An 18,706-nucleotide genomic window follows, 5' to 3' on the forward strand; every position below is an offset into this window, starting at 1 on the left:
CAACACCATTAGAAACATAAATATTCGTTTGTCCGGAAAGCGTCTTTCTTTCGCAAACGATAATGTCTTTTACGATAATCCACCTTCGTACAAACGTGGTACAAACAAGGTGTTTATCTCGACAGAACAAGATCGATCGTACGTAATTCGGCAAAATAATATAAAAGCAAAAACCCTGCGCGTCTATCATGAAACGAAAGAAACTTTTCGGACAACCTAATACATACATATGGTAGTCTATCGTTACCTTGAGCGACCGCAGCAACCGCGGCCGCGGCTGCCGCTCCGGGGCTGACCGCGCCTTCGGGACCGTTGCAAGCCGCGTAATTTGCCAAACTCGGATACATCGAAGTCGGCTCTTCCTTCACCATGTGCGGCGAGTGTCCATCGCGGAACACCACTGCTCGAATCACACCGCGAATGTGCTCGTCGGGCCAAACACCCAACAGAATCCTTTGCGGTCTGCCTCTGCCTTTCGGACGAAGATCTGACCAGGCAAAAAACAAACCAATGTCTATGCCGATGTCTCGTTATTTCCGGACAACGCCTGCTTCATTGCAAACTCTAGTTACGCTGATTTTCAAAAATCAAAATCAATAGTTTCGCCTTGGCGCGTAAAGTGCGACGTGATTCGGTTTTTCAAAGTTTGTCATCCGAGCGAAAGAATCTTAGAGTATCCGACTAATACTAATACTCACCGGCTCCTCCATCAGCACTCGGACCCAGCATATTGTGTACTCGATTCGCGTACAATACGAAGGTCGGGTATGGGATGTCGTATTTCCTGCAACAAAGTATCAGGAAGCGTGTGAGAATGAGAAGAGCCGTTGGATCGGTGGGGTGTAGGATAGAGAGAATGTTCGTAGCTGAAAGCGGCAGCACGGCGAGATCGATCGATTCTCGTAAAGATTATCGGGCTCGTTCCGCGAAACGTTGCTCGATCGGGCAGCACATGTTCGCACAAAGGGAAACAGCCTTTAACGACTACGCGTTATTACGCGCGTGCGATACGCGCCGTTTTACGACTAAGCTGTAAAAGTTCTTAAGTTGATCGCTCGCCGAACCCAACAGCCAATTGTTTTCTCTCTGTTTTAACCCATTTACATGGGACGCGGGTTATCGTTCGATTCTCGCAACTAAATCATTTCCATCGAATCGCTCGAAACTTTCGCCGCGGATTGTTCAGTTGCGACGAAACAAATTGTAACCTTTGTAAATTAATTTCGCTCAACCATTGTCAAAACATCATCTGGAAAAACCGGTAAACCGATACTTTTTGTCCCGAACGATTAAAAGCGAGCGATATCATCGATGGCCCTCGCGAAACCAACCGCGATAATCGCAGCCTGTATAATCGAGTTTATCGAAAATCTGATTAAAAATTCGGCGTTTCGTTAGAACGGTCCGATGAACTTTCTTAGTTTAATTTGTCCCGTCGCGCCACGAATATCCGCCTGATAATGAAATTCTTCTCGCCACTTTCCTCCAGCGAGGAACAGGGCGAACGTCTGACGCAGATGTAATTCGGACCACCCATCTGGTTGAGCAGCGACGCGACGCCATTCTTTATTTGGTTAACGCGAGAAATTTGGTTTCGGTGATGGCCAGACGGAAGGAGAAAACGAACGACCGTGAACGAAATTTCGCGAACCAACGAAAACTTGATATGTATATAGTTTACCTTGCTGCTTGACTCAAGGACAATCCTTCTTTCAACACGCTGAAGATCGCCTCCGCCATGGTTTCTGGTCGCCAGGACTTGAGCGGGCCGCGTTCTCGAAAGCGCAGATTGTGCACCAGGCTCTGATTGGTGTTCCAGCATTTCTGCCACATCGATTGCAGCTGATACTGGTAGCTGTCTGTTTAGTTTACGCCCCCCGTGGAAAAAGAGAAAACAGAAAAAGCACGGCATTAGTAAGTGCGGGGATTTTCACTGGTCGAAGGAAGACGCGCGTAAAGGAAGAAGATGGGTAAATCTGAAGATCGCGAGATCAACCTTTCGATCCATCTCTCTCTCTCTTTCTCTTTTTTATATTTCTTACTTTCACGCATTTTCGTTGCGTCGTTACGGCGCATCGGTTTCGTTAACGGGATCGATCGATCGATCGATCGAAAAGCTGATTCGCTGTCACGCGAGCGTGTAAACGGACGCTCGTCGATTCGCGTGAATCAATGCGAATGCATCGAAAGAATCGAATTGAATGGAATCGTTTCGAATGCGACGATTCGAATTCGACGAAACGATGCAAGCGTACGACATATAAATAGGCTAAATAACCAGACGTAGGTAAGTGGAGCGAAGGTGCGAGTATCGTGTAGTTAGGTTCCTTTGTAGCTGCTTGGGCGAAGCGTACCTGCGAACAAAGTATTGAAAGGCAAGTTGCGGGCGGGGAAAAGTGGGAACGGGGAATAAACGCTGCGTGTCGTGTACGTTAATCGTATCGATTGTATTATCGTTGGCGTACAATCGTTATAGAATAAAAAAGAAAGAAAGAAAGAAAGAAAGAAAGAAAGAGAGAGAGAGAGAGAGAGAGAAAGAAGGTAAGAAAGATAGAAAGAGTTCTTAACGAAACAAGCTCGATCGTCGATAGAAAATATTTTTTTCTTAACTTTAAACGTTAATCGCAGGCTCGCAACCGTTTGCCTTGGAGCGCGCGAGTACCATACGCCTCGAATACCGGCTACGCCACGAACGGTTGGCCTCAATTCGCAACGATTATTTAATAGTTAACTTATTGGGTTTAATTGAGCATCCTCCAATTTGACGATTAATACAATTAATTGGAAAGGAAGGCGCGCGTGCGCGCCTCGGTACACGCGCACGCGTGTCCGATCCAGACCGCGAGTCGTCCGGCTTCGTTTTCAAAAGATGCAGCGAGATCGGCGAACAACGCGGTAACCTTACGGTAACCGCGATTATGCGATTTTACTAGGCGGTATTTTCATCGATTTTCCGAATCGCCGAGTTCCCATCGTTCGTAACGAAGAGACGACGCCGGTCGTGAATCGCGTTAACGTTAACAAAAAATCAATTAACGTTAGGTAACCGACGCAAAACGTAGAAAGGGAGAATGAAAGGAAGATGGTCGTAGCGCTAATAATACGAGCCACGGTTTTTCCTTCAAGTCTCGTCCAGAGAAACGCGCTCTATTCGCCACGAGTATTGTACGAGGATCGGACGACGAGTCCGTGTTGCAAAAGTAATCGGCCGAGATCGATTTAACGCTATTTCCGTCGTAATTAAAGCGAAACGACGCACGAACACCAGGTGGAAAATTAGCGCGACGAGTATATTTACCAACGGAGCCACGGGCTGACCGGGCGTTCCGCGATAAACGTTAAAAGGATGTGCCTCGTGTTACGTTGCGCTGGAAAGTGTCGCTTATTCGCTAATTGCGGCGAATGTTGGTCGAGTGCACAGCGGCTTGAGAATTTCGAACATCTTTTCCGAAAATATCTGTAACTTTCTTAACGCGCGCGCGACAGTTTCGAAAGCATATTTAGAACGTGAAAACACAAGTTGCCCGACGGGCATAAGGTTGCAACGTTCTCGAGTTGCAGTATTTTTCCTATTCTAGCAATTTTTTTGCATACAAAAATATACAACGCAGGCTAAATGTCATCGAACCGCATTTATCGCGCAACGTTCGCTAATCGCGTCGGAATACTTTAGCAGCGCGGTTAACAAATTCGAACGATTTTCAACGTATAAAACAATCGACGACGAGACAGGTGCGAGTCTGTGCTCGAGCAAAGTTGCTCGCTTCCAACGCTAAGCAAATTCGTACTAAGCAAATATCAAGCTGTTATAAAAGTTCCGTCGGACCATAGCCGCTATGCCACTCACATCGGCATCCCAAATGTTTGCTTTGTATTATTAGCAGGTGTTCCACTGCAAACACCATGCTATAGTTACTAATTGTTAAAAAAAAAAAAAAAAATAAAAAATAAAAAGAGGAGGCAAACAATCCGACGTCATCGTCGTTTTTTTTTTTTTTTTCGAAACACCAAAGAAACCAGCTGGAAATTAAAACGACCAGAATGAAATTCCGATCGATGGAACGTAGAACAGAAGCGATGCGAACGTCATGGTCATGGTTTTGCATCGAACGAAACCTCTACGACAGCCTGACGCAATTTCGTCGTAACAAACGCTCTTAACAAATCGTAACGATCAAGTTTCCTGCCTTTACGAATGGAATGATCGCAAGAAATCCGATTGAACGTTCCCACCAAGAGTCTATGATTTACAAGCAAGTTTAATAAAATAACTTTCACGTAAATCTCAACGATAATAAATTCGCTGATATTACGACCGTACAATATATTCGTAGTAACATCTTGCGATTTCTAGGATTAAGAACTCGACGTTTCTATCGATCTATCCGATATTCGTGACGACGAGGCTCGAGTCGCAGCGACTAAAAATAAGAATCGAATTCGTTAAACTACACGGATTGGAAGACGTGGTGCAGAAGGCACTGGATTATCGCTGGAACAATCGTTAGCCGCGATAACGCAATATATTATTATTGCTCTTGCTACGTTCTAAACGTTACCGTTATCGTTAATCCCTATCACTTATTATGGTCCCATCGTAAAGGGTACGCGTCAGTTCGAGAACGCCATGCTTGGAAAGAATTTGGTTCGCGAACGAGAAATGGAATGCGCATGGAATGTGAAAAATATCGATCGAAGGGGAATCGCGGAACGCGATAGGAGTCGCTGTTTCGTTGTTCGAAACGAACGTTGCAGACTATTCTAACATCGTCTGTCGTCCGCGTAACCTGCGAAAAGTCGACTCTCGGGGGAAAAAAGGCACAGTTTTACAAGGCTCGCACGGTTCGCGTTGCTCGCAATGGCGAGACACAGACGCAGAAAGCAGCGCGCTTCTTCGAGGAAGACGGATCATCGTTTACTGATCGTTTTCGTTCTCGTCGTTGAAGTAAAGCGATACTATCGAGTGCTTTTTACAGAAAGCCCACCACCAACGGAAACCAGAGAGACCGTTAAACACAAAGTTAGGGTCGCGTTTTCGCCTCAGCTTTTCCACGAAGTTGAGGATCGCGTTCAGCGACTTTTTCGTCCGACGATTGTACGGACTGACGCTGATGTCGCAGCAGAACTCGAGCACCGCCGTTTCCTCGCTCGAGTTCAGACCCGCTTCCTCCAGGACCATCATTCTCTTCGTCTTTCCCAGGATGTTGTCGTACAATGTGCCTTTCGGTATTCCGTATTTCGTGGACGCCTGGGTGAAGCGCATCTTCTGAGTAACCACAGCCTCGATCGCTTCCTGGAGATCGTGCCGCGTCCACGTGGGCGCCTTCAGCTTCAGCAGGGTGGAATAGTCAGCTAGAAAATAGTCAGGGATTTCGACTTTTTTCGTGATACCCTGTGGCTGCACCTATCCCAGATCGAACGATCTTGGAGGTAGCTGGCCGTCGGACTCGATACATCGTTATATTTTTCGTTTTTTTTTTTTTTCGCTGCTACACTTTCCCGCAAATATCGTCCAAACTTGCCCCTTTCTCGATTCCCCTATTCCCACCCCTACACAGCAAGCATCGCCGTGTCTTGTATTCCTTAGTCGTCTCTGTTTGCTCCGTTTGCGCATTATTCGTCGGCCACGTGATCCTTTCTCTGCGAATTTCCGTGAATTGCGAGAACGTTTCGGCGGAAGATGCGAAGATTTATCGCGCGCGCGACCCGCGAACAACAGTGGCGCGCGACGGGTGGAAAAGAAACGGAGACAAAGCGGCGAAACGATGAGACGCGGCGCGAATCGCCGATAAAACGTTTAATCGCGGCGGACGTTTCGCGAATGCCACCGTTCCACCACACCTTCTACGAAAGCAGAAAAATCGGAACGAGTACCGAGAAGAAGAAGAACAGGCATGAAATATGCTTGTAAAAGCAACGGAAATCGTCTGCTGTGTCGGCTGTGAAATCATTGGAAGATACTAATGGCGAGCGCATAAAACGTTCCGTTGCAACATCGTCGATATCGCGCGAAACTTACCAACGATACTACTAAAAAGACGAGAAGCACATAAACGAAGAGATTAGGTGGAAATAAAAACGGAGGATCCGAACGCGCGTCGGTAACCGTCGATGAACCGAGCAATGGACGCGTTGATTCGCGAGAGAAGAAGATTTTAGCAGACGCAGTTCGGTGAAGGGATACGTAGCACACAAGTGGGAGAACTGGCTGCGAATCGCGAGTACGTTATTGGTGCCATTAACGGCTGGCCCCTTGCTCCTCTATCTAAATTGCTTTCTATAATATATTAAAGTAACGCGGATTCTTGCGCTTTATTATTGCCAAGATAACGACACAGCCTTTTTCTTCCACCGCTATCGCCCTTCTCCTTCGTCCTCTACCCTCCTCCTCGTATTCTCGTTCGCTGCTATACTTCGCGCCCATTCCTTCGTTTATACTTTCGTCGGGCGTTCTCCTTCACCGACGTGTTCCCGATTTCTTCGAGCCGCGCCGTCTCCCACCGTAATTCTCCGCTTTTTCCACTTCCGTTTCTTTCCTCCCTCGTCTTCTCGCCACTTCGTCCAAGTCCATTTCCGTTGTTATCGGCATCCTCACCGTTCCGTTCGTCGACCATCGACCGACGACAAAGATGATCAAGTCGGCAAAGGGGAGGGACCGCGATCGCGAGAATATGGAAACTCGCGGCAAAACGTCATCGCGCGCACCATTTCTTTCTATGTACGTTTTCGTAGAGAATCTCGAAGAACGATCGGTTCGACGTGCAGTTACGCTCGAGTTTCCTGAAATGTGCTGTCGAGACAGCGAGCGGATTAGGTAGACGTGGAATGTGGCGAACAACTTACCTGCTATACTGGACGTGGAGGCTCCGAGCCAAGCGTGGGACGACTCCAACAACTTGGCCTGAAACAGAAGAAACGTATCACGTTAGAATTTTCAGCCATCTTTCGATCCCGATATTTCGATCGCGTTGCGCAAACCAGCGACCATAATTACCGTTTTTCGACCATTCGCGAAGAGACGCGATCGCGACGAAGCGCGTCGATGGGAGTCGTAAATTCCCGTTACGATTAGACAAACGACGCCACGAAATGATCGATCCCCCATTTCGGTTGGGACAATAGAAGTGGTTTAATTAGTATAACGCTTGATTAGCAATTCAAAGATACGTAGCGGCAGTGGACAGTAAACTTTTTTATTTTTTTATTTCGCAGACTTTTTACAATCGATTCTCATTGAGAATTATAAGTAAATTATTTTGACGTGGTACTGTAACTTGGCTTATAAGAGTTTATAGTACGTTTGATTCCAGTTGAATCTAATGCTTCGATCTAAAGGGTCTTTTTAGTCTGCGGATCTGATCCATCGTGTCGAGTAATTGGGTAGCTAATGGGCTTTGGCGGTTATTAACTCTTGTATTATATCTGTTACTGAATTTAAGTAAACTCTCCAACGGTTTCTATCCCGTGGCTCGCTACACAAAGACCCTATTCTCCGGAAGACGATTGCCAGATATCGATACATCCTCAATATTTTCAGGTAGCCTAAGGACCGGCTATAAATCTTGGGATTTATTTAGCTAAGGTTCTCCAAAGGAACAAATAGTCTTCGTCTTAACAGTCCCTAAATCTATCACTTACTGCGGGAAGATACGTGAAATCTGCTTTCCTTACGTACGATACTTAGCAACTTTCTCTCAAAGGCAGTTAGCATCCTTCTCCAACCACCAACACAGAAATTAACCAATTAACAGCAACGCCCATTTCTCTCACTTTCCGAGCCAATGCTTTCCTCAACGAATTCGATGATCTCGTATCCTTAGATACACACTATCATAATTTTCTGCAGCATCATCGTGACGGAAAGTCAGTCGTTAGACGCCTGTCCGAGTCGATAGTTGGTAGTTTTTTTTTTTATTTGGTAGACTTTACAATCGATTCTCATTGAGAATTATAAGTAAATTATTTTGGCGTGGTACTGTAACTTGGGTTATAAGAGTTTATAGTATGTTTGATTCTAGTTGAATCTAATGCTTCCATCTAAAGGGTATTGTCTTTTTAGTCTGCGGATCTGATCCGTCGTGTCGAGTAATTAGGTAACTAATGGGTTTTGGTGGTTGTTAACTCTTATATTATATCTGTTTCTGAATTTGGATATTTCTTCTTTAACTGTGGGTATCTTAAGGTCGCCATGTATTGTTTCGTTGGTAACATACCAAGATGCATCTATTAAGGATCTTAGAGTTTTTGATTGGAATCGTTGGAGAATTTCTATGTTGGAATTACTCGCTGTTCCCCACAGTTGGGTCCCATAGGTCCAAACAGGTTTTAATATGGCTCTATATAGCATTATTTTACTCTGCGTGTTTAAGTTGCAACGTCTGCAATGAGCCAGTAGAATCTATTTAGTTTTCATTTCAGTCCTTTGGATTTATCTACGATGTGCCCTTTCCATGTCATTCTTCTGTCCACGATCATGCCCAGATATCTGACTGTATCGGGTCACCTGTGGGCGGGATTGTTTTCGCAGCCTGAAGGTTATATGACTGGATTTATCTTCATTTATTTTGAAGCGCCATTGATAGTTGTTGGTAGTTAGCAGTAATAATTGATCTGATCGAAGATTTCTCAACATCTTAAGCAATCATCATCCGAACTTGTATCGTGCATCGAAACGCATCGAACAGAAGTCGAACTTGTAATTGCTGTCCTACGCGTAGTGTACACATAGAGTGTATGTTAATAAATATATATTGTTAAATATATTCAAGTATTTCTTCCGTATCTCAGGTATTATACAGGGTGGTTGGTAACTGGTGGTACAAGCGGAAAGGGGGTGATTCTACGCGAAAAAAGAAGTCGAAAATATAGAATAAACATTTTTCGTTTGAGGCTTTGTTTTCGGGAAAATCGACTCTGAATTTTCGCTCGGTACGCGTGCACTTTATCACGTCTCGTTATAACGGATCTCACTGTAGATCGTTGTCTCGATGGATATTATCGCAGTTTAACTTTGTTTTTGCCATAACGGAAAATTAGGAATACATAATGAAGTTTATTATTACAAAAATTGCTGAAAATGTTGCCCACTCTGCCGAACACATAATTCAAAGTCGATTTTCTCGAAAACAAAGCCTCAAACGAAAAATGTTTATTCTATATTTTCGACTTCTTTTTTCGCGTAGAATCACCCCCTTTCCGCTTGTACCACCAGTTACCAACCACCCTGTATAAGTCGGTGATGAAAGGACATCGGGGCCTTTCTTTTGCAATTTTTGGAAAGACCCCAATACTTTGGTCTAGACCTTTCATGATAGCGGTACTTGAATAATAAAACATAGAAGTAGTTGTTTATGATTTAATTCGATTATGTGTGCGCGAGAATTATGACAATAGGCTTGGACTCGAAGTGACACAACCGGTCGCTGAACGTAGCCACGGTCACGGGATGGACGTTTTTACCTAACAGAGGTATAGAGTAATTGTATAACTCTTCTTAAAAATATAGTTGACCCATAGAGTACAGAGAGGTACGGAGAAGAGTACATAAGTGCAGTTCGACTTGGACTGAGGAAGTTAGTTGAGTTCTACTTGTGGACGAGTAAGTTGAGTTGCACTCGAATTGTGGACCAGTGAGTTCAGTTCGACTTGGACTTTGCAAGAAAGCACATTTGCTACCCCGTTGACCGTGGATTTGTTATTGAGCCTAAGATCATTGCCATTAGCATCTCGAGTATATAATTACCACGACTACTTGTCAAATTCCGCAATAATCATATTTGTACTGGTAAATATCTTCTCTATTGCATAACAATAGAGCGTTACACGCATATAACCCTAATGATAACTCGACATATATTTCCAACAACTTTGTAGAGAAGATAGCTACGCTGGTGCGTAGATATAAGTTAAGTAGGTGAATGACTGAATGATTGAAAACCCGGTCAAGAGATGTTGACTGTTCCAAAGTCGACGAACCAGTGAAGTCCGGTGACGATGCTGTCGCAAAGGAAAACTCTTGTTCGGTGGTGATCACCCCACAACCCACGTTTTCCCAATTTTCACCTGATGCAGCAACAGCCATAAGGAACCTCCAGACTCGAAGATGTTTCATGCCACTTAACGGTACATCAACAATCCTCGTTTTATGACAGTCCCTTAGGAATATTGCGATCCGCTTCTTAATTCAATGTGCACAGCTGGTGGCCGCCTCGAACATGAAGAGCCACCGGACGTAACAATTACAGATCGCAAGGTTTGCGAGAGAACGCAGAAGGGTTAACGCGTGGAGGCGGCCGGTGGAGAAAGTGAGACGAGGTCGGAAGATGCTCGGCGGAGACCGAGGGAGCGAACGGGTTCCGTAGAAGCGAAGCCCGCGTCTCTGTCGACAACTTTACTAATATGCGAGTTTTTCCGGGTCTGTATAAAGGGGTTGCGAGACGCGGCAAAAGCGCAAGACACACGCAAAGTTGGCTCATTTGAAAAGTTTCGGTCCGCGATTTCCGCAATACCGAGAGATCGGACGGCGCGGCCTACCGACGCCGGACTTCTCATATACCGAATCACTTGCAGGAGCCACACCACTCGGCTGACTTTCCAAATGAATTTTTAAGGGTCGAAGGGCTTCGCTGCTCGTTTGATACGCGCCTCGATCCTCTATCAAACTCGCAACTCCATCGTCCTTTCTCTCTCTCTCTCTCTCTTTCTACGTCCATCGTGGCTATCGTGGCCGTGTAACGCCGCGAGAATGCTACCGATGAGAGTGAGACTCTAAACTTTAGCCGGCGATAAACCTGCTCTTTTCCGAGACAACGAGCATTCCTTCGAACTATCCGCCGCGTGTTTACCTTGAAGAAAACGAATTTTCGTTGGTACGTTTGCGCGTTCCTCAGCGAACTGACACAATGAAAGCGGAAATAACAACGGCATAATAACGTAACGAGACGACAAAAGGGAAGATAAAGTAGGTTCTATTAAGAGTTCAAATCCGATCTCCGGAGAGACATTGTGTCGAGACGAAACAGTCGGCACAATAATAATAATAATAATAATGCTTATAATAGCGGTAGGTGCGGCTGGGTAGCGACTCGTAACCTTGAACGAGAAGATAAGACCTGCGATTCGTTCAACGTTGCTGCAAGATGACGGTGTCTAATTTATTCAAAGCGATAGGAGCGTTACGACGAAACCCGACTAGACGATGCTCTAACACGTAAATCTATCGTGTCTCGATAGCGCGGCGGATAAATAATTTGAAGATTCGCTGGTGAAACGATATCCAGCGGTTTGGTAATAAAGAAGAGGACAGCCGGTCGTGCACGCGTCTCGAGGAAACCGCAAAACGTGTATCGGTGCGACAGGGAAATCGGGTTTACCACGGGAACAAGTCCATTGCACACTAATGCACACACGCCGCATCCTGTCATGCGTGCATTTTTCATCGTCTCGTGCGGCTGTCGCGGGCTGCGCCTTCAAGAATGCACGTCGCGGTGCACGCGACACGTCGTACCGCACGCTCGACCGCTGCATTAACGAGAAAATTGCTCCTCGCATTCTTCCGACCTTTACTCTTCCTCTCCTCTGCTCGTCTCGTTTGACTCGTAAGACCGAGCCGACCTTCTGCAGCGCAAAGAATCTCTGCTCGAGACTCGTCCGGCTTGTTACGTCCGTCCGAACGCCGGGACGAAGCTTGTTCGCAACGTGCGTTGCAACAATCTACAGCTTAAGAAAGAAAATCCTGCGTCTGAAACGGAGCTTCCGAGGGATAGCTTTGTTCTAGAAGATTTAAGCTCTTGAACCTTGCAACTGGATACGCGTCGCTAATGTCACGACCGGCACACTTCAAAACCGATGGGCTGGTGACGGACGCCCACCAGATATGTCAAGGGAGTGCACGCAGCAGCAGGAGGTCCAGGGCTCAGACCCAACACCCGGGGGTCCTCTCTACGTCATAAGATCACCATTTGTGTAGGGATGCGACCGAGTTGTAAGAGCTTCAGTCTTGGAATGTCACGGCTGGAGTTCGGAACTAAACTGTCGTTAGTGTAATCAAGGTATTAGCAAATAAATTTTCTCGTTTTTCATTTTCATCTTCGATCTCTTTTTTCTTACTTTACGTGACACTAACGTCACAGGCGTCGAAGCTTTCGACGCGTGTACGGCCGATCCGTTACGAGTCGCGTCGCTGTTATTGAAGAACTCGGAAAAAGATTTCATTTTTAGAAAAGCGATGGACTTTCGGTGAAATGGTCCGGTCGAATGCTGGCAACGTGATGCTCAGGATCGCGAAGCGTCACTTCGATTTCCACGCGTTCAGCAGCGCTTACGAGCGCCGATTTGGCTCGACTGAAGATGGATGGCCTAAATCCAAGGGGACAATGATAAACAAAAGCGAGAATAGACGCGGACGAGCGACGGCGGCCTAATTAAGAAAGGCTTCGAATTTCCGGTTTTCCGGGCATCCTCGAGGAAAATCCTGTGAACCTCGCAACGCGAGGGATTTGCCAGCTAGTCGTCTATCGTTGCTAATTCCTGCAAATATTTGCCGGGCAAGGATATAGGCGTGCGCGAAATGAATAGGCGTCGGAAGGACGCGAGGGGAGACCTGATGAGAGAGTATGAAAGAGAGAGAGAGAGAGAGGGAGAGAGAGAAAGAGTGAATGTATGCACGGGGATTTGAGTGAATGCGAAGGGACGAGGACGAGGACGAGGACGAGGACGAGGACGTGAGCAGGCTCGTTCTCTCCTTCACCGGTGCCACAGACGCTCTACAGACGCCCCACCGACGCCGTTGACGTCGTCGAGGCTGCCGTCGACCGGCTGGAGTTTCACGCGGCAGAATGCACCGCGCCACGGCAAATTTCTAATCAGATTAGCGCGGATTAGCAAAGTTCGTTTGTTCTAATGAAATTCGTCTAAATTAACGTCGGAAGAGGGAACGCCGCCTGAGGAGGAACACGCCGAGATCGGGAGAAAAGGGTAGCGAGGGAACGAAGGGGAATCGGTGTACAGACTGCACGTTCAAGAACCATACTTCGATCCTCTCTCCCTTTTTCTCTCTTTCGCTGCTATTCGATTATCGCGCTCGCGTTACCCGTGACATCAATTTCGCACGGATCCTAAAGAAAAATACAATTTCACCTGTAACGGTTGTTGGCTATGCGTTGCGTACGTAGCGAGAAATCCGGGAAAACGCACGTGACGGTACGGCGCGAGCGAGCGCTGGAACAGCGGCACGGGACGACGAGATAAAGAGGAAAAGAAGGAGAGGGAGTGGAGCACGCGCGTTGATTGTCGTGGAAACGCGTTGCGGCTCGCGCGAAAACACGCGGCACCTGTGAATCTGCGCGCACGTAGGCACCACGCGCGTGTAATCTAGGACACGCGAGCCTCTCCTCCTCTTTCGCACGCACGCGCTGATATTTTATTCAGCGATATCGCGCGCAAACTATTCCACCGATAGTCAGCCGGTTGTCGCGCTTAAGTTTCCCTCTCTGTCGCCGGCCGTGCGTAACCGAACGCAAACAACGCGTATTTTATTCATCTGGTAGGTCGGATACGCGAAAAACATCGGAATCGTTGCGCGTCGCGTCGAATTACACGGAAACGCGAAAAACGCGCGTCGACTGCCCATCTTTCTGTCGCAGAGTTGCGCTTCGTGAAAGATCGGCAAGCTTCGCTTTCTTCGGATCGTCAAAAGTGGGAAAGGACGCGGGGAGGGCAGGGACAGACGAGGGCGGAGATCAGGTTCGCTTTCCAACGAGAGACGGGCGGCAGAGAGGTCGAGCGCGTAGTTGGAATTGTTTACAATTTACAGAGGCAATCGAAGCGACTAGGTCGGCGAAGAGAACGGCAGGAGGATGGATGGAGTCCTGTTGACGCATTGACTCGTCATTATCGCTCAACGAATCGTCCACTTCGATCGGAACGACGCTTTTTAGCGAGTGGCTTTATTTGTGTCCGACCCGTGGACAGTCGTCGTTCAACGAGCAAACGTTTCTCCGTCCCTCTCTCTCCCACCTCTCTTCAGTGTGCCAACCCTGCCAGCCGTTTTACTCGTTTTCACGAGTCTCTTGCGCTCTTTGCCGGTCACTGCTTTTTCGTCGTTCCGTTTTATTTCCAGCCAGACTCTACAGGTAGTCACGTACGGGCGACGGTCGATGGAACTGACCGTTCCGATAAATCCTCTCGAATAGTCGCGTGGACGCGGCAAAATATGTTGCCATCCAGCGAAACACCACTCGCTTCCATTCTTCTCCCGCCACCGTACTACGAATTTAACGCCAACTTTCTCCAAATCGTTTGTCCCTCGATCCGCCGCGTATCCAGTTTCTCTCGTCGACTCGACTTATTATTCCGATTCGACGTCGATCGATCTACCCTGACGCTTTTCATCAGCGGGCACAAGATTACAGAACGGAATCCTGTCGTACGTTAAATGCCTTGCAGTATCGGCTAGCCGCCGAGGGAATCACCGGTGATGCGTTGGCGTTCGAACGTGCACAACGTAACCGGCTACCTTTATTTCCGACTGAACGGTGTTCTTGACTTCTCGCCAGCCAAACATAACGTCTGAATCTAGCCGGTTTAAATACGTTTCCTGTGTATATTATCGTAAGGAGGTTGAGTGGCCTGGTGAATCGCGCGGTTCGCGAGAAACGCCGCGTTACCGTTTCCACTGATTGTCGGCGTTCGCTGATGCAGCGCGCGCGAAAGAAACGCCGAAAGTGGGAAAGATCGGCCGCCACAGCATTTCGGCTAATTTCGTCCGCGGCGCGGCTCGTTCGGCAATCCCGCGATAGATCGTTCTCGGCCTTTAACACTTTACCGACCGCAGGCGGTTCAACGGCATACGCACGTCAGGTGCAGATTCTCCCTGGCGCCGGCTCTGTTTCGGTTTAGACTCTTTCTTTTTCGTTCATCGCGAACGGTAAGTTCTACAAATTGGTATAAAACTGCGCGAGCTTACAAAGCGACGCAACTGAGCAAGGTACCTTGGTACTAAATAACAAATTACTGCTCGAATAATAAGAAAGATTGTCGGTGACAAAACGCCGATTGATAGACTACCGGTCGATAAACGACGGCGACAGAAAGCCGATTAATAGGCTATCGGTCGGTAAGCGTCGACGACGAGAAACCTATTAATCGGCTATCGGTCGGTAAAGCGTTAATATATAAGGAATGGATTATGCGTTGAATAATGTGGCGAGCCGTGCTGAGCTGCAAGCAACGTCGGTGGTCGGCGAACGAGCACGCACACGTGCGTCGAGCTGCAATCGCCGTCGACTCACGGCCCCGTGTATGCGTAACCGTGTACACGCGTATAGCGGTATAGGCACGCAATCACGCGTGTTGCGATGAAGCTACCTCTCTTCGGCCGGATCGGGGTGCGTTCGATGCTGCGCCGTTAGGAATAGGGATAGAAACGTGTACCAGCGACGATGGCAAGGGGGATGTGGAACAGTGCAAAGCGGAGTAGATCGGAGTGGAGTAGAATGGCGAAGAGAAAGGAGCGAGAGCGGCGGTAGGCAGCTAGACCGGAGGCAGCAGAAAAGGAGAAACGTAAAGAGAGAGAGAGAGAGAGAGAGAGAGAGAAAGATGGAGAGAGAGAGAGAGACGGAGAAGGGGGCGACGGGGGGAGGAAAGGTAGGTCGAGCTGGCCAGAGAACGGAGTTAGCGCGATGTTAGCTCGCACGTATGTAGATAGAGTACTGAACTATGTATTAGAGTCGTGTACCTTCCACATAGATATACCAGGGTTTGTATAGTACAAGATTTGCCATTGGCGGAGCCGGTCTGAAATCCTGCACAACGGGTGCTCTCGAAATCCGCACGTGTACCTCGCGACATCTAAACGATACTTTACGAGCCGCGAAAGCTGCTCTGTCGCTACGCCGGCTGACTCCTCTCTACACCTATCGGGGATTAACCGATGCCTGGCGATGCTCGTAAATTTCGCAAATTTTCTTGCTTCCGGTTGGAAGTGTGCACCCTCCCTCTGTTTCTCTTTGTCCGCGACGAAAAGTACACAGCGCAGGGACAGCGAACGAACGAACGAACGAACGAATTTATTTCGTCGGCTCGGATAGCCGGTCGGACGAATCTGCGCAAACAGCGATACGGAAACGGATAAATGGCGGAGAACGAGGAGAAAGTACTCGTAAACTAAGTGTGTAGTATGAAAATACGGCGGTAAGGAGCGGAAACAAAGGGAACAAAGGCGAAAGGAATAGAAAGAAAGGAAACGGGTGAATGTAAAGAGCGGTGCTCCGCTAACGCGAGAACCTACCGAGGCGGCGCCGCGTCACTCGGCGACGATCATGCTCCGAAAGACGCTCAAAAAGCAGAACGTTCTTCCTCGAGCGGAAACCGAGGGGAACGTGAAAACCGGCCGAGAGAGAACGAACGAGCAACGGCGGCAGCATCTGATCGACTCGGGACACTGATGGAACGAGGCAAAGCCGAAGAATCCGGGAATCGTAGACGGTTCCAACGATAATTAAGATAAATAAAAGAGAGAGAGAGAGAAAATCGAGGACACAATGGAGGGTTACGCTCGTAACGCAAGAAAAACAAAGGCGGGAAAGAAGAAATAATACGCTCGGTTCCGCGTATCGGGCAAGCCGCGCTACGTTAAGAAAGAGAAAGCAAAGAGGGAGAAGGAAAAAAAAATCACGAGCAGAGAGAACGAGAAGACCCATAGAGACGATAGGAAGGTTGAGAAGGATCGAGAAGCGGAACGGGGAAAAGGGAGGGGAAAAGGAGGGGAGAAGAAGCGAGAACGGCGTAGCGGCGCGAACGACCGTAAACTTTAAATTTACGAAGTGATATACACGCCAAACATCCGGTAGATATTTAAACTCCGGTTTCACTAAACTCAACAATAACGTTCGCGTCTATTTCGGGCATAGCCGGCTCGATCCTCGCCAATCGTGTCATAACCGTTTCAACATTTCAAATATCCTAACCGATTTTAATCGGATCGACGCGTTACACAGGCTCGAGCACAAAAACTTTGACGATCCTTTCGAAAATCCACGTTATATGTCGTCTCGATGGCTGGCCCTTTTTTTTATAGCTTCGCTCGGTCGACCGTTCGCTTTGTTCCGTGTCTATAGTCGGACTTTTTCCCACGGATATCGAGAACGAATCCGCCGCCTGTTACTTTAAACATCTTAAAGCAGCGCAAATTTACTTATCGCGTGGTCGGTAATCCCCTTGGGTTTCGTTTCTTCGGCGAAAGTTGCGCGATAGAAAAAAAAGAAAGGACACATCGAAGCGAGTAAACGACTCGGTCGAATATGCGCACGTCTGCTGCAACTTTTTCTCCACTCGACGATTAGTCGATACTTGGTTGGTCAGCAAACGGGTCACAGACGAGATCTGTTTTTTTATTTACACAAACATATCGCCGAGACGACTGTTTTATAAATTATCATCCTATTTCTATGTGCCTGTGTACGCGGCCACGTCTCCCTCGGTTTCTCGAGTCCCGCGAATCAGATCGTATCGTGCTATGTTGTAATTGCGTTGTAACCCTTTATCCTGTACATTACGTACCGTACTATCACAATCGACGACGCATCGAAATAGACGGCTGAGCGACTAGCAGCATTGTTTATGAAAATTTGAAACTTCATTCTGCTCGCAAGTTCTATAACCGTGTCGCGACGATGTAGATTATTCCGTTCGTTTGGAAATCGATCGAAATGGCTGTGCGGTGCTGATCGACACACAGCTTTTTGCTATCCTTTCTTTCCCAAGTTTTTTTTCTCTTGTTTAGGTTCACTGACCACCGCCATGCGGCGGCAACGGCAATATGTGTAACGGGAAATCGCTGTCGAAAGCGAGGAAAAATTTTTTACATTTCGGAAAAAAGGTGGCGTAAAAAAAACGTAATTTAACAGGCAGCGCAGTTAACTGGCTGAAACGTTCTGAACGAGAAGGAGCCGAACATCGACGACCAGAGAGAAACGATAAACGCGTGGAAAATGCGTAAGATCGCGACGTCCTTGTTCGCAAGTTTCGGTGGCGGCCCGCGAATTCCCAGCCAATTAACGTGCCTGATTCTAATTCGAGCCGATTAAAACCGCGACGCCCCGGCAATATCGTTCGAACGATTTAATTTAATGCGGGGTACCGACTCGATTCAATCGAAATCGATTCCGGTGCCACTCGATTGCATTAATCCGGCCGATTAATTCGACAAAAACTAATTCGTTGGTGGAAATTATTCTAACCTTGTTCTCGGGCCAAGTAACCGTCGTTGCCGACGTCAACGGCCATTGAATTTGATCGCGACGAAACTTTACATTCGCGGTCGACTGTAGCCGGTTTCGAGACGTCGCGGATTCGTCTGGTTCGTCGAGACGACAGATTGTCATTCGAAAACGATAGGTTCGTCGGTTGTTGAAGAGATGCGAAAGAGGCGAAGTAAACGGCACACAGCGAAGACGTGGAAGGAAAAGAGGAAGAAAGGACGAGCGTTTCTCGGTAATTGGGAGCGTGGTTTTGTGCGTAGATTCGCAAAACCGTCGATTCATTATTCATTTCGGCGAGACGGACGCATCTGTTGTACGAACGAGTGGGATCGGAAAGGGCGATGGGTGGAGGGTGGCGAAAAAGGGTAGCGGGCGCGAGGGGTGGATTTCTAAATTCATCAGTGGACGAGGACGTTGCCCTCTGGCGAGTAGCTTTATATATTTTT

General features: G+C 47.6%; 1 protein-coding gene across 8 annotated transcripts in view; it reads right to left on the reverse strand.

Annotated features, from left to right (window-relative positions):
* Positions 1-18,706, reverse strand: part of LOC126922250 (protein bric-a-brac 1-like) — a 221,443-nt gene that overhangs the window by 6,760 nt on the left and 195,977 nt on the right. For 3 of the 8 annotated variants that reach the window (XM_050734742.1, XM_050734750.1, XM_050734759.1), the window contains 2 exons: positions 6,844-6,901; positions 5,140-5,352 (listed from right to left, as the gene is read on the reverse strand). In XM_050734742.1, coding sequence (XP_050590699.1) covers positions 6,847-6,901 — 55 coding nt within the window. In that variant the 3' untranslated portion in view covers positions 5,140-5,352; positions 6,844-6,846. Of the gene's footprint in view, positions 1-247; positions 488-698; positions 785-1,681; positions 1,860-2,428; positions 5,353-6,843; positions 6,902-18,706 lie in introns of those variants that run through there. The other 5 variants (XM_050734717.1, XM_050734725.1, XM_050734698.1 and 2 more) reach the window with 4 other exon arrangements.

Source organism: Bombus affinis, chromosome 1 (genome assembly GCF_024516045.1).
Source record: "Bombus affinis isolate iyBomAffi1 chromosome 1, iyBomAffi1.2, whole genome shotgun sequence".
NCBI classification, from domain to species: domain Eukaryota; kingdom Metazoa; phylum Arthropoda; class Insecta; order Hymenoptera; family Apidae; genus Bombus; species Bombus affinis.